The sequence below is a fragment of the Canis lupus genome, chromosome 4 (assembly GCF_011100685.1).
Source record: "Canis lupus familiaris isolate Mischka breed German Shepherd chromosome 4, alternate assembly UU_Cfam_GSD_1.0, whole genome shotgun sequence".
Lineage (NCBI taxonomy): Eukaryota > Metazoa > Chordata > Mammalia > Carnivora > Canidae > Canis > Canis lupus.
The window spans coordinates 10,046,622-10,067,923 of NC_049225.1; the positions used below are offsets into that span (position 1 = coordinate 10,046,622).

Genomic DNA, 21,302 nt, shown 5'->3' on the forward strand with positions numbered 1-21,302 from the left:
CGGTCGGGGCTCCCGGGCGGCCCCACCACGTGAGACCGGCCCCCGCGCTCCTTCCGCCCGACGCCGGCGGCGCGGAGGGGCGGGGCGGCGCGCACGCCAGGCATCGCCAGCAGAGCGCCGAGGCGCCTCGCCCATTGGTGGAGACGGTTGCGCGTTGGAGGCCCGAGCGGCCCAGCCCGCGGCCCGCTCCGTGTCAGTCAGTCATGGAGCGGCCGCCCAGAGCCGCCGCCGCGGGGGCGGCAGGGCGCGGGGCGCGGGGGCCCGGCTGAGCCGGCCGTCGGAGCGAGACCCTGCGGCAGAGACGACGGAGGCGGAAGCAACCCGATCCCGGAGGCGGCGGCGGCGGGAGGAGCCGGAGCCGCCTGGGATGTTCAGTGAGTGCGGGGCGCGCGGGCGGGGAGGGCCGGGGGAGGGGGTCGCGAGCCGAGCGCGCGCGGGCGGGCGGGCGGGGGCCGGGAGGGAGCGAGCGCGGGCGGCGGCGCGCGGCGAGGCCTAGGCGGGGCGCGCGCCCGCAGCTCCCGCCGGCGGGGCGGTGGGGGCGGGGCGGGGCCGGCTGTGCGCGGGCGCGGGCGCGGCGGCCGCGCCTCCGCCCTCGGCCTGCGAGTCCCAGCGGCCGCGGGCGGCGTGGCCTGCAGTCGGCAGCTACACCTGGAGGGCTCCGCGTTCCTGCTCGGGGTGGGTCCTGCCGGGGCGGCTGCCGGGCGCCCGCCGGGAAGGGGTCCTGAGCGCCGGGCAGCCGAGCAGGAGCGCAGGTCCGTATCTCCCCTTCATTTAAGGAAAAAGGAAATGCCTTTTGGCCGAACTCAAGATTAAACTTCGCACATGGTGACTGCGGGTGGCCGGCCGGGAAACCGACCTCTGCGTGTGACAGGGGCGATCTCGAGTGAGACTGGCTGTTGCTAGAGGATGCCGACCTGCGGGGTTGCCTTTGGGGTTGGTTTAACTCCTGACAGCGGGAGGTTTGTGCGCTCAGGCTGCACTCGCGAAGCTCCGGGGGTTTGAAAATGTATTAGGTGAGGCGTTGGTCCGAAGTCAGTTGATGGTTAGAAATAGTGGTGTCATTTTAGACTTAGCGGAAGTGGAGCGCTTGAAAGCTTCGTGCGGTTCTCCCATCAGTTGTGGGAGTGTCGTTATGCCGCGGATCTCGCAGCTTGTACGGTTCTGGGATCGGGAGGTAAGTCTGCCAATCCCGTGCGGCGTTCGTCTTGAATTACCTCAACTCTGACCTCGCAGATTGAAGTCTTGGAACGGTGACTCCCGCGAACGAGCAGTTGGGTGCTGTGTTGGGAGGAACAGTGAGGGCGGAGGTGATACAAGTGTGTGTGTGACATACCTGAATTGTGGGGTGGGAGGAGGACGAGGCGGCAGTTCCCAGCCTTGCTCACAGCCCTGCTTGAAAGTGAGAGTGGGAAGGGGGGTCTGAGCCGCATCTTTAAACTCCGAGAAACTTAATGTACTGAATGGATGGGGCTTGATGACTGTGGAGACCTAAAGCTGAAACCACGGAGCGATCATTGTAACTTTGGTGAGCCTTAGTCTCCTCTTCTGTAAAACGAGGTGATGACTCATAACTTAAAACTGGATCTTTTGAAGGATACCAAAAAACGGAATAATGAATGTGAAAATGCCTGACATATACAAAGCATTCTAAATATTAGCTGTTGTAATTTCTTTTGGGGGAAGATACCTTTTAGATTCCTTGTAGGCCTAAATTTTGTGTGTTAAATGGGAAGCATACTGACATTGATTTGTTTTATGAATTACAAATTCTTCTTGCCCGGAAAATCAGTGTTCAACTACAAAACCGAAGGGTGGGCTTGCCTTGAGTTTTTTTTTCTTTGTCATCAAACAACAAATCAGGTTGTTGTGTCTTGGAATAGTTTTATTGTTTCTGCCTATCAATGTGAGGCTTATATGTGCTTCTGTCACTGGTAAGCTGAGTGAAGGCCTCACTAAACTGCTCAGCAACTGGTTTGGGGGGTTTTGTTTTTGCAAACGGATGTCCTTCATGATACCTGTGAAGGACATCTTTGGAGAAAGGAAAAGAGTTTTGGCTTTGATGATTGATTTCTGCTGGAAGGGAACCCTAGGGAGCATCTGATAAACCCACATTACTCGGTGGACAGGCAGAAGTTGTTTCCAGCCTCCCCGCATCTTCTCAGGTAGTAATTGTTCTACTTGTAATTGTTCTGATCATTCTCTCAACAAGCAACTGGTAAGCCTTCACTATTGTGAAGAAGCCTCTGATTTAACATAGAACCCTTTGGGCAAGCAGGACATTGTAAAAGGTAAAGAGTTCAGACCCTGAAGCCAGGTGACCTGAGTTTCCATCTTAACACTATGGAACCTTGGGACAGTGTCTGACTTCTATGGGCTTCTGCTTTCCTATCCAAAGAGTGTTATCTAGCTCATAAAGCTGTTGAGATATATACAAGAGATAATCTGTGCACTTAAAATAGTGTCGTACCAATGGCATACACTCAGCAAGTATGAGGTATTAGCAGTGATAGAGTACGAGGCAAATATTATGGTAAGCAATGAGACAGAAGCGTTCCCAGATTCAGAGGTGGAGAAGGCTGAGCGGAGCTGTGAAAAAAAGAGCAGGATTTAACCAAGTTGGAGCAACAGTGTAGGGGGTGCCTCCACTTAATGGAGAGGTCTTGGCCAAAGCCCCTGAGATGACAAAGTGGGATAGTACCCACCAGGTGAGTGAACAAAGGTGAATCAGAGTAACCCCGGAATGACATAGAGGAGATTGAATTTTTTTATCCTCCACACTGGTGGAGGCAATAGAAAGTTTTTAAACTGAGCAGATGCCATCAGATTAGTTTTGGAAAGATTGTGCCTGCAGTAGTGTGGGATTGAATTAAAAGTAGGGAAGGGGGATGCCTGGGTGGCTCAGCGGTTGAGCTTCTCAGGGTGGCTTGGTGTGGTCCCGGAGTTCCAGGATCGAGTCCCACATTGGGCTCCCTGCAAGGAGCCTGCTTTTCCCTCTATGTCTCACTTTCTGTGCCTCTCATGAATAAATAAATAAAATCTTTAAAAAAAAAAAAAAAAGGTAGGGAAGGCCCATCCATTCACTTGTCCTGGAAGCTTTGTATCTTACTGTGACTCAAAAAGGAAAATGACTGCTTAGCAGAGACCGGCATTTCATTCCAAATCTGGAAGCTTAGAGAGCATTTACAGAAGGCATGAAGAAAGCCTTAGATCATCCCAGGCAGCCTTCCCTCTTAAAAGTCGACTGCAGGGCCCTACTGTATACACCTGATTACAAGGCAAAGTTCCTCCCAAAATACCCCTCTGTAAAGAGCGTATCACCACATCTTCAAGTCTCTCAGGGCACTCTCAGTCACTCTATTTTGAACAATAGGATGCTGTTTGGGAAATATGTATTGGGCTAAAATAACTTCAGTTGATGCTAGTTTGATATATTTATTCAGTCAATCAGTATAGTCACTGATGACTGAAAAAATGTTCTGCCTTCCTGAATAGGTGTTGATGGCTTTGGCTGGTTGAGATTTCCAATGAGAGCATCATGTGTGGATTCAAGAAGCACTCTATCACAGCTCATTTGGTAAATGTGAAGGTGATGTGCTCTAGAAAATGGAATTTGATAATTCAGAGTAGCTTGAGTGACCACAGAGACACTGATATGTGGAAGATGAAAGTGAATAGAGTAAAATTATTTCATGAATTAATATATTGTGCTATATAATGTATTTTTAAATATATGTGAGTTAATAAATGAAAGATTATAAGCAGACATTTGTTTCTTTTTTTTTCAGACATTTGTTTCATTTATAATCATCATAGATTTTTTTTAATTAACCCTAAAAAGTTCTTACTAATTTTCTCATTGCAAGGGTATCATTGTCTTAGGTTTGAACTTAACCTTTTATTTGGATTTTCACAGAAATTGACCACTGATCTTTTTCTTTACTGAGACAAATTCCCTTTCCTCATTTTTTAAACTTTTAGAAGGTTTAAAGAACATTGTGTACTGGCAAGGTTTAGAAAACACTGTGGAGAACTTCCATTCATAATTCTTTGTTCAGCAGTCAAATAAGATATTCTTCTGATAAAATGTATTGAAATGTATCTTAGTCACCTTACAGTGATTGGTTGTCTTAAAGGAGAGTTCTGTTTTACTAGCATAATACAGCTCACCCTTGAGCAACACAGGTATAACTGTATGGGTCCACTTCTAGGCAGACTTTTTTTCCTGTAAGGGCAAAACAGTACTGTAAATCCTATTCTCTGGCTTACCTTATTCTAAGAATACAGTATGTGATTTTTTTTTTTAAGATTTAATTTATTCATGAGAGACAAAGAGAAAGAGAGAAGCAGAGACATAGGCAGAGGGAGAAGCAGACTCTGTGCAGGGAGCCTGATGCAGGACTCAGTCCCCGGACTCCAGGATCACACCCTGGGCCGAAGGCAGGCACTAAACCAATGAGCCACCCAGGGATCCCCCAGTATATGATTTATTTATGAAACGTACTAATTAACTTTATGTTATCAGTAAAGCTTTCAGTCAATAGTAGGCTATCAGTAATGAAGTTTGGGGGGAGTCAAAAGTTCTGTGCCAACTTTTTTTTAATATTTTATTTATTTATTTATGAGAGACACAGAGAGAAGGCAGAGACATAGGCAGAGGGAGAAGCAGGCTCCTTGCATAGAGCCTGATGCTGGACTCAATCCTGGAACTCCAGGATCATGCCCTGAGCCAGAGGCAAATGCCCAACCGCTGAGCCACCCAGGCATCCCATCTGCATATTTTTGACTGGGAAGGAGCAGAGAGGGTCACTTACATTGTTCAGGGTCAGCTGTACTCCCTTTTGGATATTTGGTAATCTAGTTAATCAGACGTGTTGTGCAAAACTTTGTCAATCAGCATTTTAAGGCTAAGGTGCTGATACATTAGTTTCACAAAGTAATACCATGCTCTAGAACTGTGTTGTCCAGTACAGTAATAACCATTAGCCACATGTGTTTGCTTAAATTTAATTAAAATAAAAATTTAGCACTAGCTACAATTTAATTGCTCAATAGCTGTATGTGGCTGGTGGCTATCATACTGAACAGTGCAGACTTAGAATAGTTTTATTATTAAGGAAAGTCTTATGGGACAGTACTGCTCTAGAATGCAAAAATGAATATTGTTCTACTTTGAGACACATACATAAGTGATTTAATGTCATTAAGCTGTTTCTGAAACCTGGCTGCATTTGAATTCAGTTTCACAGAGAATGATTAACATTTATTCTGAGAGCAAAACATCCTGTTTTTTCCATCTACAACATTGTTTGCAAATAGAGCATATATGAAAGTTTTCTTTCTGAAGTCATAGTAAATAATGTAGATCTCCATTCTTGTGCTATACTCTTCCGTGTTAATGAAGTTTTGTATGGGAATTTTTTTTCTGTGCTGTAAAACAGTATTAAAGGAGGAATCAAATATTTGTGGCTCATAAAAATTCAGAAAGATTATGAGCCTAAAGTAAATTCAAAAATTCCAAACAGAAACTAGACAACACTCACTTTATTTTTAACCTGAGTTTTAAAGATAAGAAAAGCTGTATCCTCCAGGAATTCTCCATCTGTCTGAGCAAACCAAGGAACAGTGATGGCAGGATTGGACAGCCTGCATTGGGGCAGGGTTGGGGAGCAATTTTAAGCTTGGGAGTAGCATAATCAGATTTGTCTTCTACTCTGGCTGCATTCTAGAGAGTGGTTTGAGGTAGGGCTGGAGGTGGGAGGATGTTGGAATATTCCAGTTGAGAAGTGATTTGTGCTGTCATATAGCAGCAGTGAGGATGCGGTGGCAGCAATGGCTGCAAGAAAGAATTCTATGTAGAATAGAAGAAGTTAGAATTCAGTGAATTCAGTGAGAGAGAGAGAAAAAAATCTTAAGATGATGACTGAGGTTTTTGCTTTAGTGGTAGATGATGACACCATCAAACTGGCTAGGAACAGTAGAAAAAGGAAGAGCTTTTGAAGGAAGATAATATATTTGAGCATGTTGAATTTCAAATGTTTGCAGGTAGAGATGTTCCTCAGAATTGAGCTCAGGAAGGTACTCTCACCATAGACGGTATAAGTCTTGTGTAAGTAGCATGATGATGTAGGGAATGTGAAGAATGAGAAGCAGACCAAGAATGGGAGAGGGGAAGCGACCAAGGAAGAGGGAATTTCAAGGGAGGAGGGACCTGTTCAGCAGCCAAGAGACCCTGTGGGATAGTGTAGAAAAGTGACTGTTTCATTTGGTAAGAGTTGAGGAGTCTTAAGTAAGTAGCCCACTGAGGTAGGGAGCACAGTCAGCTGGCTGGATAAGGAGACTGGTATAGTTTTAGAATAGCCAGGTTGGAAGCTACAGGGAAAGAAACTAATTGTCGAAAAAATACTGGAACATCATAGAGGTCCCAGCTGATGTTAGAGAAAATTAATTCCTAGTGGCATCTGTCAGTTGTGTGAGTTCTGCATGCCCAAAACAAAACAAAACAAAAAACTCCAGGTGCTATGTTACATCCTGACTGCCTAGTTCTGAGCATTATTCTCATGTTTATTTCTTAGGACACCATAAGAAAGAATACAGCTTCTAGTTCAAGTATGTATGTCAGTCTGTGAGCAAAGATCAAATATAAAAGGCCATCATAATGTTAAAATTATACGAGGTATTACTAAAACTGAGAGAAGTAGAGCTCATTTGTCACCTGTGACTTATATTTTCACAAAGATAATTGAATACACTTTACCATAATGACTAATGCAAAAGCTAGCTTTTTAGGTTCTCCTTAGAATGACCTCTTGATAGATTTTACATTTAGACTTTTTCAAGTAAAGAGAAGAGAACTAATGTATTTGAATACCTAGTATGCACTGTACCTGGCATCTTGTTGAACAAAAAGTACGCAATCATTTTTGTTTCTTTTTTTTTAATTTTTATTTATTTATGATAGTCACAGAGAGAGAGAGAGAGAGAGAGAGAGAGGCAGAGACATAGGCAGAGGGAGAAGCAGGCTCCATGCACCAGGAGCCCGACGTGGGATTCGATCCCAGGACTCCAGGATCGCGCCCTGGGCTAAAGGCAGGCGCCAAACTGCTGCACCACCCAGGGATCCCTCATTTTTGTTTCTAAGCATAAATTTATAATTGCTTTAAAGCACACACACACATCCTTAGCTGCCTGTCAGTAGACTCATTTGAGGAGCTGATTTGAGAATGGTAATGGTGAGTTTGACTAGATTTTTTTTTTTTTGAGACTTTATTTATTCATGAGAGACACACACAGAGAGAGGCAGAGACACAGACAGAGAGAGGCAGGTTCCATGCAGGGAGCCCAACGCGGGACTTGATCCCAGGACTCCGGGATCACACCCAGGGTGGAAGGCAGGTGCCCAACCACTGAGCCACCCAGGCGTCCCTGCCTGGATTTATTTTGAACCCACCCATGCTCAAAGCTGCCACCTTAAGGGGTGTTGTCCATACAGTATTCCACTAGCATTTAATAGAATTGTGTAGTATTTCACCCACTTAGCCCTTCATGTGGTGGGCTGGGGGTGTCTCTCCTAGCACCCTCCAGCAACACATATATTTGAACATAAGTGGGTGGATGCAGTCTGTAACAAGTAAGAAATTTACTTGGCTGCAGTCCTGTATTATCATCATCTTAAGAGTATGTCTTTGCCTTCCCATATTTCTGGGATATCAAGAGTATGGCTGTGGTTTTTCCTGCACAGTTGTTACTTTGAGACAGGAAGATGATCCTGTCTTGATTTTATGTAGCAATTTTGTTAAAGTATTAAACAGTAGGTAGCTATTGATGTTTGAGAAAAAAGATACATATTGTGTCCGAATCTTTATTTTAATTTCCAGAAATACTATTCGTATCACATGAAAAGAAAGATATGTGATCATCTATTTTTACCATTAAGTAAGTTGAAAAATCATTGGAAATCCTGAAATTTTAACAAGGATGCAATTATATACAAACAATTTAAATTTAAAAGATTTTATAATTATGAGAAAAGCTAAGCAAGTAACGTGAAATTGCAGTGTTAGTGTTATGTTTAAGTCTCTCGAAAGGCAGGTCTATTTTAAGGAAGTTTGTTTTTTTTCCCCCTAATGTGTCCATTTATGGATATTAGTATTACAGAAATCAGTAGGGGGAGGAGAACTGGTTTCTCCACAGAACTCTTCGTTATTTATTTCATTTGAAATATGTGTGCATTGGAATCAAATCCAGTTAAGTCTATTGGATCATGTCTCTGGTATTTCAGTTGAGTGTGGTTGTAAAAGAGAGTTAGTTAATTCCAGGATTCCTGATCTTAAGATCCTTGGCCCTACAGTTGGCTCACTGCCCACCCTCAAGGAAGGTCCCTTGTCATAAAAAGTGGTTTGGGTTCAGAGAAACTGCCAGTTGGGGCAGCTAACTTGGACACATTCATTAGAATCAGTATTTATAGACTAATTTCTAGCAATCCCAAATATGGCCAGTTTTCACTGTTCATTCTCATTCCTGTTTACTCTCCCATACCTTTCATATCTTTTCCCCTCCTTCTCTGATGTGCATAAAGATTGCCCCACTGTGAGGACAGTGTGTCATTGCAGGGTCTATTCTGTCAATTTTTCTGTGTCTTTCCCGTGCATGGTTTCTTCCTGTTGGAGAGGCGATCTCTTATTCCCATTTTATTTGGAGCACTGAGGGATACATATTGATACAAGCATGTATTCCCATAGCAACAAGAGATTGGCAGCAAAAAATCTGAAAAAGTGTTAGTCTCAGCTAAAATACAAGGAATTGGGCTACTTTGGAAGACTTTGAAGACTAGGAGCTCTTGAAGTTAGATTAAAAGCAGCTTTAGTAAACATCAAGGAGGGGTGCAGGTGGGGGGGCAGTGGGAGCTGGGTGTTTGGATTTAACTAGTCCTGATTTGGGGCCAAACTGGGAGAGGGCAGTATTGTCACAGTCTCTGTGCATTTCATTGTTTTTCTCTAATTATAACATTGAATCAGAATTCCAGGGCTGAAATTATTTACACACACAGTTACAGGAGTTTCTCAGGTGCAACCTTGTTAGAGAACTAGAATCACTGATACAGTCAAAATGATACACAGTAAGGCCTCTTAGTAACCACCAAAAAAACAATTATCTGCTTTCATTGATGGACAGATCAGTGCTTGGAGCAGGGATTATCAAAGTATCAAAACTCTTGTGTTGGCAATTAAAAAAAATTTTTTTAATTTAAAAAATAATCTAAGTTAGCAATATAGTGAAAGACTCATACACCAAAACTGAGTGAGACAAATTCCACAGTAAAACGGTGGTTCAGTCTTAGGAAATTTATTAGTAGTTTTCATTGTATCGCTGTCAACCATATCACACCCAGTGCCCCTCCTTTTTAGCAAATGATTTTATACTTTTTTGATAATCCAAAGCTGAAATGCATAGAGAAATATAATTTTTCTAAGTAAATAGTTTAGAAGAACATATTTATGATAGCCTAACATTTATATACTTATATAGATATGTATGTTTTAATGTGTGTGTCTCCAGCCTTCATTGTTTGCTCTATGGTAGGATTTTTAGGGAATTAAAAAGTATATTTCAAAAGGGTATATCTGTTGAAAAAGTATATTTCAACAGATCACTTTAGAAAAAGATTATTTGCAAAGGATTGTAGCTGCTACAGTATTTGTGTAAAACATTTGGCTATTCGCCACAGTCATACACTAAAAGAAATGGCAGATGAATAAAAATTAGATAGAAATAAAAATTTTTGAAATGTTTAAAGGAAAAAAGGCAGATCTCTGGAATAGGGATCTGGAATGGGGAAATTTCACATCTTCAAAGGGAATGGAGGAAATGACAAAGGAGAAGGCCAGTTCATGTCATTGAAACAGAAAACTCAGACACACCCAAGTAAACTGCCAAAAGCAGATCTCCCACACCCAAAACATTGGGAACCATTGATTTAAGGAGGTTACTTTGATGGGGACAATCATGTGTATGGATAATGTTGCATGCATTCCATTTTTACATGACAGAAGTGAACATAGAAAATTCATCCAGCTGTCTTGGGTCACTTGGACTGCAGTATCCTTTACTTCTGGCAAAGTAATGTGTGAGATTCATGGCACCTTCGGGAGTTCCTCTTATTCTTGATAATCAATTTAGTTGTCAAGGAAAATAGTCCTTTTTGAAGGGAACCCTCAAATTAGCTTGAATTATCAAAAGTAATTTAGCCTCAGCTGGTACACTTCCTACCATTTTTGTTTTCTTTCTTGTAAGAATTTGTGAGACACATTCTAATGCATATACATATTCTTACGTTTTGATGCTTTGCTGTGCCAGAGGTTGAAGGAGTGAAATAGGTAAATAATGGGATTAAAATTAAAACACGTTGCTCAAATCTCTGACGTAGTACTACCAGACTTCTCCTGACTATTAGGAAAAGCATAGCATTCCTTACCTCATTATTAAATGCTCACTTTCTCAACATCTGTTTATCCAGTTTCTGAATTTCTCAGATTTTTTATTTTGTATTGCTTCCTGCCTGCTTTGTTTGGCCGGTTCATTGCCAATTAACACCTCTCTCTCAGAGTAGATGGGAGAAATAAAAGGCTCTAGAATTGACCTGGTCCCGTTTGCTCATTGTTTAGCAGTTCTAATGAAAAGTTCTACCAGAAAGATTGAAATCATGGTAGTAAATGAAATTTGGGGGTGGTCTGTAGGGTCTTATTCTCCATCATATTCCTATTTTCCATAATTGAAGTGGACCATATCACTATTGAGAAAATAGGTAAATGGGAGAGTGCACCAGGCTGGTAACTAAGGCATTCTGCTTTGCATCTTAACTAGGTCACTTGACTAGCCACAAGGCTAGTCTTTCTCTACTTATTTTACTCATGCAATGTCCAAATGGATTGGGTAATCTCCAAATGCCTTCGTGTTCTGTGGTTCCCTCTAAAGGTCATGAAACGAGTGCGCACCGAGCAGATTCAGATGGCAGTGTCCTGCTACCTCAAACGCCGGCAGTACGTGGACTCCGATGGTCCCCTGAAGCAAGGACTGCGGCTGTCACAGACTGCTGAGGAGATGGCGGCCAACCTCACAGGTAACCAGTGGGGCCACCCTCGGGCAGGCTGGAGCAGGAGAACCCCTGCTCCTACTTCCCCTCCTGTTCTGGAGAGACTACAGCAGCCTCAGCAGGCAACGCTGCATAATGGTGCTGGCCTTCAGAGATGCTATCTGCCCTTCAAAGCCACTTCTAGAAGCCCCTGTCATAATCCATCCTGCTTCAGAATTCTCAGTGCTTTTCTCCATATCTGATGTTACATGCAACTTTTTCCCTCTGTGAACTATTACACTGAAAGATCTGGAGGGCCAGGGTTCCCGTCCCTGTCTTGCACATGGCCCTCCCTGTAGCCTGGAGCCTTGCCCATGGAAGTCAGGTTTGCTGGGCAAACCAGTACTTTGGGATCAATGGTCGAAAAGATTGGCGTCCTAGATAGGTTCCTGAGGTTTTTAAAATTTGTTTTGGGTTTTAGTTTTGCAATCAGATTCTTTTTTAGAAAAATGTGTTTTAAATCTATCTAGAATTGCAAATAGTTATTAGCTATGTTGTGAGTTCAGTTTTTATGTGATATAATTTTCTTCTATTGGATCTGGGTATTGGAGACTTTGCAAACAAACAAATGGCTGTGGTGCTTTTCGGGTGATTTTGAGCTGCTTTAATGGCTATGTGTGAGTTCAACATTGCAGTGCTTTCTCCAGCTCAGCCCTGGAGAAAGGTTCCTCTTACCTGCTCGGACTAGACTCTTCTTTCTTTTTTATTCCTGTACTTCTTTCTGCTCTTCCTAGTATCTGTTACCACCTACTTCATCCCTTAATGGTTTCAATCCCCACACTGGTAGCAGCAGCTCCCTCTATTCCCTCTTACTATCTTCAGAGTCATGTCAGAGCCTTCATGCTTAAAGGTGTATTGCCATTGCTAGAGGAAAAGAATGATGGGACAGTAAAAACCTAAGGACATCCTCAAAGAGGTGGTTCCTGACCCCCTGAGATAGTAGAAGTAGCCCAGTTAGGCATCTGCCTTCTTATTCTTTAGCATCACATCCACCTCCATTGTTCCTCTCTTCAGACTGGGTTACCCTTGACAAGAACAGAACCAGAGGACGGACTTGAATAGATTACTAAAGCTATATTGTTTCTAGTAGGATGACCAATTTATAGAGCCAGAGTAATTCCTTCTCAGCCCACCAGCACAGCCTTTAATGTGCACACATAATCTCCTGCTGCCCCCTGTTCATTACAACCTGAGAACAGTAATTCAGTTGCAGTTGTTGATAGAAAATAGAAGCAAGCACTCTTAAACAGACTTACAGAACATGACTCTTCTTTGTTGTCTGAAGTCAGACATAATGGCTTATTAGGAAGGTTCCTGGAAAACCACCAGGAAATGTGTGTATCATAAGATTTTGTTCTAGGTCATTCTGTCAGTTGAGTAATCTGAATAATTGTGTCTTCATTCAGCAGACCACCTATTCAACACCTGCTGTAGGTCGGGTGCTGAAAAGTCCTAGAGATAGCTAAGATTTGATCCTAGCTCCGGGAGAACTTCACATCATAGCCAGGAAATGAGGTGGATAAGTCAGTGATGACAAGAGAGCACAATGTAGTAAGTTCTGTGGTGGGAGAATGTTTCAGGTTCTGTACAATGAAGATGGTCTTCTTGGCAGATCAAGGATTGTTCCCCAAAAGGTCTCATGATCTCCTGCATGTAGTCAGGGGTTGGTAAATAGAAGGAGTGAGCTGAGTCTCAAAAGAACCATTAGGAACTTACCAGGGGACAAGTTGGAGGAGAGTTTCCAAGTTCTCAGGTGTGAATTATGGAAGGATCATTCGGGGCTGCACTGACTGGGGAAGGCCCAGAGTAGAACCACAGTAGTTAGTTAGAAGGCCATAAGGGGATCCCAGTGAGAAGTGAGGACAACCTGAATTGAGGAGGTGCTAATAGGAGTAGATAGATTGAAGAATCTATACGATTTGGTGACAGATTAACTCCAGGTGGGAGCCACATAAAGGAGAGAGAGGAGTACCATTCATACATGTGCAGCATATCCTGCTCCAAGCTGTTGCTTTGCAATCTTGTAGGGCACATGGACATCCCCCTTCCTGTACATTTTATGCTGTAGCTGCCTCCATCCTGCTGCGTTGATTTCGTTCCTCTGTAATCTATCTTCTGAAATGTGTTAATGTTTCATCCAGATTATTAAAGATGGATCCCTCAGTCCCCAGCCACCTTTCCCCAGTGTCCCTTTATCCCTGTAGAAAGAGTAAGGAAGTATTGTTCTTCTTTTTAGAAAGCATAAACTCACAGGAAACTAACTGCATGTTTACATACTGAATATATGAATATTGAGACTCCAGCTTTCTTCCCCATGTTCTACTGCCCAGAACCCTAGCAGTCAGTCACATATCCCTCAGCAGGGTGATTACAGAATCTCCCCTGGTGAATCTGACCTGCCTAAGAGAGAAGACCAACACAGACATTGACATTGGGAGATTGCCCATCTGGGTCATGCTGGGTGATAAACAGAGTTCTCATCAGCTCTCTAGTACCTCACCTTCAGCCACAAAAGAACCTAACCTAACATACTAAGAAAAAAGAGAGGTGGAAAGAAAAAGGGAGAACCAATTGAGTGAAGCAAACCTCAAAAATACCATCATTGATAGCCTTGAAACAAAAAGAGAATGCTATTTTTTAAAAACAAGGATCATTCAGAGAACAGCAAGAAATGTGGTAAATTTATGTAAATGGTAGTAAAGATGAAAAATCAGTAGAAAGGTTGATAGTTGAGGCAGCAGATCAGTTCAGGAGATCTAACCTTGGAATAGTAGGGGTTCCCGGGGTGCATGGCTGGTTCAGTCAGTAAACCATGTGACTCTTGATCTCAGGGTTGTGGGTTTGAGCTCCACATTGGGCCTAGAGCTTACTTAAAAAAAAAAAAAAAAAAAAGAAGAAGAAGAAGAAAATAGAGACATAGTAGGGGGTCTCAAGAAAGAGAAAACAGAATCAACAAATTTCTCAAAACTGAGAGACATGATTTTTTATTGAAATTCATTTATTTGAAACCCTACTAAGGGTCCATCATGATGATTGAAAACAGATCCATACCAAGGAACGTTATTGTAGGATGTCAGAACATGGGGTCAAATGCTTTCAGATATGTCTCTCACAAACTTATATTCCTGTCCTCTTTCAGTCAACTTTTCCTGTGTTTTATATCTTCTCATTCTTCCACTGTCATTTTATTTTGAGTAACAGGAGGGAGGGAGAAAGATATAGTTACGTATGATCACTCGGCCATATTTAGCCAGAAGCCTCAACAAATTTTGGAAATCTGCTGAAATGTCCATTGGTATGGATGCATACTCAACACCCTCTTCGATCCATCCTTCCATATATTGGATTAATAATCATGTTTCCCATTCCCACTTTGTGTATCTTTTCCTCCTTAGTTCAATCAGAATCCGGTTGTGCCAACATAGTGTCTGCAGCCCCTTGCCAGGCAGAGCCCCAGCAATATGAAGTACAGTTTGGACGACTACGAAATTTTCTCACTGGTAAGTGCTAGAACTTCTTACTAAGAAAGAATCATGCAAGTGTCCCTCAGAACCTACTATATTCCAGGTATGGAGTAGGGATTCAGAGGTGGTTGAACACAGTACTTGCATTCAATCTTGGGATCTGTTGGAATTCCTAGGAGAGTTAAATCACAAGGTAAAAGTTTGCAAGGACTAGGGTTCCAGGTGTTTTTTCACTGTTTTTTTTTGTTCATGGCTGTCAGCAGAGTAACTAGAACTTACATTTGAAAAAATTAGGTTATTTTGGTTTTCTTTTTTTATTTGAAAAATCCTCAGGTTAATAATTTTTAATGGTAAAGATGAATATAAGGCACCAAAAAAAAAAAAAAAAGATGCATATAAGTCAATCAACTTCTAAACCAAAATAATATATCTAGTTTTACATTACTTAGGGTTATCCTGATTTACTTGACCCTCCTAATGATTTGTGCTTTAAAGGAAAGAGTCCAGATTTTTTATATTCTGGGGAAAATGGCCACAATGTTATAGGAAATAAAGGTTACAAAACAAAACCTTGTAGAGGGTAATCTTATCAGCCTTAGAGTTATTGAGTGATGGAATTCATAAGTATAATCTGTTAAGTTGTTACAAAAATGAAAAAGTCATGAAGCTTAAAGGTTTAGTAAAAAGAGTCTATTATGTTTATATTGAAAAGAAAAGTTCCGTTAAGATCCTCATATCATGAATGTTAAATATCTCAGAACAGTGATCAGTCTCCAGTAGGATAAAAAAAGAAAAATTAAATTTATAAGAAGGCTTTCATTCAGAGGTGAGCAAGAACTTGGAGATAATGCATTATGTAATCACTGGCATTGATTTTTGAGGTTTTAAGCAATTTTTTAAAAAAAATTTTAGAAAGTGATTTTACTCATTTTTTTTTTACTATAGCTATATTTCTTCCCCATGATCCATTTCTCTCTCCATGCTAGTGGTGGGGAAGCTGGTTTAAAAAGGAATGCCTGGCTTCTCTCCGCATTTCTCTTTCACTCATTCAGCCAATATTTATGTTAGGCACTGACTACTTGCTGGGCTAAACGTCGCAATAGAGCATATTGATGTGGAGCCTACTGCCTAATGAGGGATACAGACAAAAGCATAAAACCCCAATGTATCATTATAATAGTGATACCCACCATGTACTCATGCCGTGAGATGACATTTGTCATAGACATGACTTATTTCCGTTATGAATGACATTCATGACTGTGGTGACATTATGTAGATTTTTGTTTATATTTTTTAATCACTGAAGCACAGCTGTAATAAAATAGACTCGTTGGAATAATTTTATTACAGAACTGTGATTACTTTTTACAATGAGGAATTAATACATTTTATTGATCACTAACGTGATTTATTCTGGTGCAAAGTTTTCTGCTTAAATTTATTTCTTTCGGCTATTGCTGTTTTTCTTTAATATTTGCTAGAACTCTTAACTCTTTTGGTTCTGGTTTTTTTCTAATATGTGCCACCTTCTTTATTCTCCTCTTTATTTCCTTCCCCCAGAATTTTAAATTTCAATAAACTATAATCTATTAACTCTTCCATATGTCTTATTTCAAAACTGAAGAAGTTATCTGTTATTGTACCTATAATTCCTTTATCTGCTGAGCACAGGTTATTTGAAGGGAGTGAATATATTTTTGTGGGGTTTGTTTTTTTGTTTTTTTACAGACTGCTTTTCCTGGGACATTTTTCCCTACCTCAGGTCTCTGATGAGCAGTCAACCAAGTCAAATGAACAAGTATTTCCTGAGCACCAAGATAAAGTCATTAATCTAAATAGGAAGCAATCTTAACATAAGAAGGCTAAAAGTAAAAGTTTTTAAATAAAGTTCAAATATAGTGGAAGAGTTTTCACAGGCCAGGATGAAATCAGTGCTAAAGTTTGTACATAGAGGACCTGTATTAGAATGAAAGGAGAAAATGATTTGGACGGCATAGTTGGAGAAGGTCTTACCAAGTAGGGGGTGGAATTTAAGTTAGCTTTTGGAAGATGGGTTGGATTTCAGTAAGCTGTGGAAGAGAAGTAGGAGGATTCAGGGTATGTGAGGAGACATGAGCAAAAGGGAAGCGATGGCCTTTATGGCACTCTGCACTTTGTGCAGAACAGTGAACAAACTGGCTTGTGGAGAATCAGGCTTTCAGATTGGAGAGGAAGCCAGCCACACTGGAGCCAGGTTGAGGAGATACCTGACCATCAAGCCTAGGAGACAAAAGTCTGAAAGCAGTTTCTGAAAGGGTTTGTGAGTGGGATGACTAGGAGGCCAGCCTAAAGTTCACTGTGGTACTGAAGAAGTGAGAAAGGACCACAACTCACCAGTGTTGTGCAAGTGGAAAGCAAGAGCTTGATTTCATAGTTAAAATTCCCAAGGTAGAATCTCTAAGGCTCAGGATTAAAGGAGGAAGAGTTGAGGATGACTCGCACTCTGTGACAAACGGGGGCTCAAGCTATATCGAGTAGAAATAAATCAGTTTGGGTTTTTTACATCTATGATGGTGGCCTCTTACTATATAGCTTGCAGTAAGAAATTGGAGGCTAGTATTTAAGAGAAAGATACAGACTTGTGATAAAGGATTCAGTACCAGTTTCATGGAGGTGCAAATGCCATTTTTAGGAGATGATAAATCTCAAAGGAAGATACAAGGAAAATAAGAGCATCTCAGGCCATAGCACCATATGTGTATTTTTCCTCTGTAAGTTTTCTATGGGTGAGAGATTCTGTGAGCTCACCTGTTGCTGTGGGCCATTTTCTTCAGGAGGCATAGAAGAAAGAGCATAGATTTTGGAATCCAGCCGTCTGGGTGTGAATCTGGGGCCAGCTGTGACAATAGACTTGAGGATGGATGTCTAGTGCCTGAATCACGGAAAGCACACACTCAGTGTTCATCCTTGAAAGCAAAAGGAGCATTTGAGAAATGAGAGGAAGAGGAGCCCAAAAGGAAGGGAGGTGAAGAGTCAAGCTGACTAGTGTGGTATTTCTGAGCAAAGACCAGGGGTGTGAGGTCAATGGGGTCAAACCCTATAGAGACAGGTGGGAGAACAAGGACTAACAAGCTCAGTTTTCATTTAACTTAGCGTCCTTTTCACTACTAATTTCTGTAAACTCGTGAAAAACTTCCTCTTATACCACCATCAGAGTGTGGCAGCAAGTAGGTATTTGTTACATGGCCGGTGGATGGATAGATGGATGGAAGGAAGGAAAAGCATACTTTTCAGAGGATATGTTACTTTTGAAATTAGAAAAAATATATTTCAAGGAATACATTTTCAGTAAAGTATAAAGTGTATATTATGAATTGCAAGGAAACAAGATTAAAAAAAAGAGTTAAGATTTATGCAAGTCTTACCTTGTTCCACATAATGAATATATTGATCAAAATTTTATTTTATACCTGACATACTGTTCTCTTCAGACAAAAGAGAACAATTAGGCAATTTTGAAACTAAGCTGAAACAGCAGTGAATTTCAGTAAGTTTTTAAGTCACGCAGCCTTATCTCTTGATGGCTGGGGTTTTTTTCCCCTAAATTTATTAAACTAAAATGCCTCTCAGTTTGAAAAATAAGCCTGAAACTAAGAGTTTAAGGAATTGCAAATGGTGCTTTGTCCCAGTAGAATATATTGGAAGTCTGATTGGTAAGGGTTGAGTTCTCTTGGTTTTGTTTTTTTCATTAGTATTTTGGGGAAAGGTACAAGCAAAACCACAAAAGCAATAAAATTCAAATTAGCAGCAAGTGAATATAATGGATAGATTTTGCCAGAATTAACCTGCTGCTCCACATGGGCATAAGGCCAGTACTGACGGCTATGACACAGACAACTCTGTACACAGGTTCTTGAGGTGCCCCAAGTCAGTTGTGGTCCTGCTGCCCGCCCTCACCTCTGGCTGAATGGCTGCAGAACCTCTGCACCATCACAGATCACTCTGCCCCCACTTATGTGGGTGTCAGATACACCTCTCTGCTTTTCTCATTCACCTGTGGTGATTAAAGCTGGACACTTTTTTGAGCATCGCATGGTGTTAAAGTCTCGAAATAATAAAAACGTCTCATCTGTAAATCATCACTGTAAAAGGGTAATTTTACTTTTTAGCCAACATAATCAAAATGATTACACTGGCAGATATGGGACAATTTTGGGTGAGTGTTGTCATCTTTGTGTTCAGGCGTGCCAGCCTGGGTAGCTAGTCATGTTAATGAACTCACTAAAATAAGTGCTTGGATAATACTGTTGGATGATGGAGGCCAAAAGTGATCACAAAACAAAACAGAGCCCTAAAATAGTATGTCAGTACTTGCTTAATGGCCAGCCAGATGATTCTGAATATGCCTGTATTTGTTGTTTTTAAAAATTACCAAACTAAAATGTTTCTGTGAAGAACTTACAGTCTCCCAGAGTATATCTAAGGACCCTCAGAGGTCTGTGCTCCCCATTTTGGGAAACACTAAGGTATTGTGGAAAAACAGTGAACCTAGAAGACCAGGGTACAAGCTCCTGAAGTATTTTGAGAACTTAGTCAAGTCACTTAACATCTGGGGGATCAAATTCCTGACTTGTGGCTGACTTGAGACCCAGGTTTGCTAGACTTCAGAATCCCTGCTCTTCCCTCTTCAGTCAAAAGGCTTGGACTTTGAGTTTCCATAATTCTGTGTCTGGTTTCTATTTCAATCAGCAGTCCTGACCAGAAAGTGTTGTATGATAGTGGGCTCCCTGGGAGGGCCACATTATTCTTTGAAGTTATACTAATTATAAAGCCCTTACTTTTTGTCATTGTAGATTCTGATTCCCAGCATAGCCACGAAGTGATGCCTCTCCTCTATCCTCTCTTTGTCTACCTCCACCTCAACCTGGTCCAGAACAGTCCGAAGAGCACAGTGGAAAGTTTTTACAGCCGCTTCCATGGAATGTTTCTGCAGAACGCTAGCCAGAAGGATGTCATTGAGCAGCTACAGACCACTCAAACCATCCAGGACATCCTGTCTAACTTTAAGCTTCGAGCATTCCTAGATAACAAGTACGTGGTCCGTCTCCAGGAAGACAGCTACAACTACCTTATCCGCTACCTCCAAAGTGACAACAACACCGCCCTGTGCAAAGTACTCACCTTGCATATCCATCTTGACGTGCAGCCTGCCAAGAGAACAGACTACCAGCTCTATGCCAGCGGCAGCTCCTCTCGAAGCGAGGGCAACGGCTTAGAGCCCACTGATATGCCCGCCCCTATTCTGCAGAATGAGGCTGCCCTGGAGGTCTTGCAGGAGAGCATTAAGCGCGTCAAGGATGGCCCTCCCTCCCTCACTACCATCTGTTTCTATGCCTTCTATAACACAGAGCAGCTGTTGAACACTGCAGAAATCTCCCCAGATAGCAAGCTGCTTGCTGCTGGGTTTGACAACTCCTGTATAAAACTGTGGAGTTTACGATCCAAGAAGTTAAAATCAGAACCCCATCAAGTAGACGTGTCTCGCATCCACTTGGCTTGTGACATTCTGGAGGAGGAGGTATGAGTATCATTTTTCTTCCCTACACCTGCCTTACTAATTTGCTTAGAATTCTTACCAAATATGACAGCTCTTGTGGAGAATGGACTTCATTATTTCCTCCATCATATAGCTAAAGCCAGACCAATACCCATGTAACCTGTAGCTATCGAATTCCTGCTCGTGTCTAACCTCAGAAGAGATGAAAGCTATTCTTAACAACGTTACCTGAACATTTTTAATGATTGGTCAGAATTTATTACTGTTTGAATATGGATAACATTGCTAAGCCTAATTAAAGACCTTTAGCTAATATTGAAATTTACAGTAAGTGTGTGTGTGTGTGTGTGGTGTATGTTTGTGTACATTTGTGCAAATATGAACACTTAGAAGTAGGATTACTGGGTCAAAGGCGTCTGCATTTTAAATTGTGATGAATGGTCTCATTTTCTAATCTCATCAAAAGTAAATGAGAACACTGGTTTCTCTTCCCCCTCACCAACCCTGGGTGTTACTGGCCTCTCTGAGGCCAGTGCACATCCTCTGGCTCCATGTGCTGTGGGTGTTCCCAAACCCCATCTTGAAAAGTGCACAGGCAGTATAGTTGATATTTTATCCATCAGTCAATGTAATGATCTTGCTGGGTTTGTTTGGGGATGGTTAGGGAGAAGGGCAGGGCAAGTCGCCTGAGTCTCAGGTCACTGAGATCTCTGCCTTAGAAGACATGTGGGCAAAGAGAGAGAAATTGAACTTCACAAAGGTAACTTGCCCTGAGAGTGAGAGCTAGAATATTTTTGTCATCACACCACTGAAATTCAGGTAGCTCTGCCTCACTTTACTTGCAATGGAAGATTCTTTGCACAGGATTGAAAAATTGAGGAGTAAAAACAAAAAAACACATTCAAGTTAATTTCCACAGGTGATAAGGATATCAAGAATATTGGGTACACAAAATAAGCCCTTTTTTCCTATTCTTGTTTCCTTAGTCACCTTCCAGTTAGCATGGTCTATGAATTTTTGTTTCTTGCAACTGAGACAATATAATTAGGGGAGTTGTGATGAGGAAAAGGTATACACTCCAGCTTACATGCTTTGATTTCTAGGATTTTATAATACCTTCTAAAATGTTTTCTATTGCACATGTATTTGAATTTTAAAATTCCTTTTCCTA

At 41.7% G+C, this 21,302-nt stretch overlaps 1 protein-coding gene across 3 annotated transcripts in view; it reads left to right on the plus strand.

The window, feature by feature from the left end:
• The first annotated feature begins 230 nt into the window (after positions 1-230).
• The window catches only part of TAF5L (TATA-box binding protein associated factor 5 like), a 28,316-nt gene continuing 7,244 nt past the window's right edge, over positions 231-21,302 (plus strand). Inside the window, exons 1-4 of one of the 3 annotated variants that reach the window (XM_038533949.1) lie at positions 231-374; positions 10,972-11,116; positions 14,524-14,628; positions 19,428-20,152. In XM_038533949.1, the coding sequence (XP_038389877.1) occupies positions 10,975-11,116; positions 14,524-14,628; positions 19,428-20,152 (972 nt within the window). In that variant the 5' untranslated portion in view covers positions 231-374; positions 10,972-10,974. Of the gene's footprint in view, positions 375-603; positions 753-907; positions 1,175-10,971; positions 11,117-14,523; positions 14,629-19,427; positions 20,153-21,302 lie in introns of those variants that run through there. The other 2 variants (XM_038533950.1, XM_038533948.1) reach the window with 2 other exon arrangements.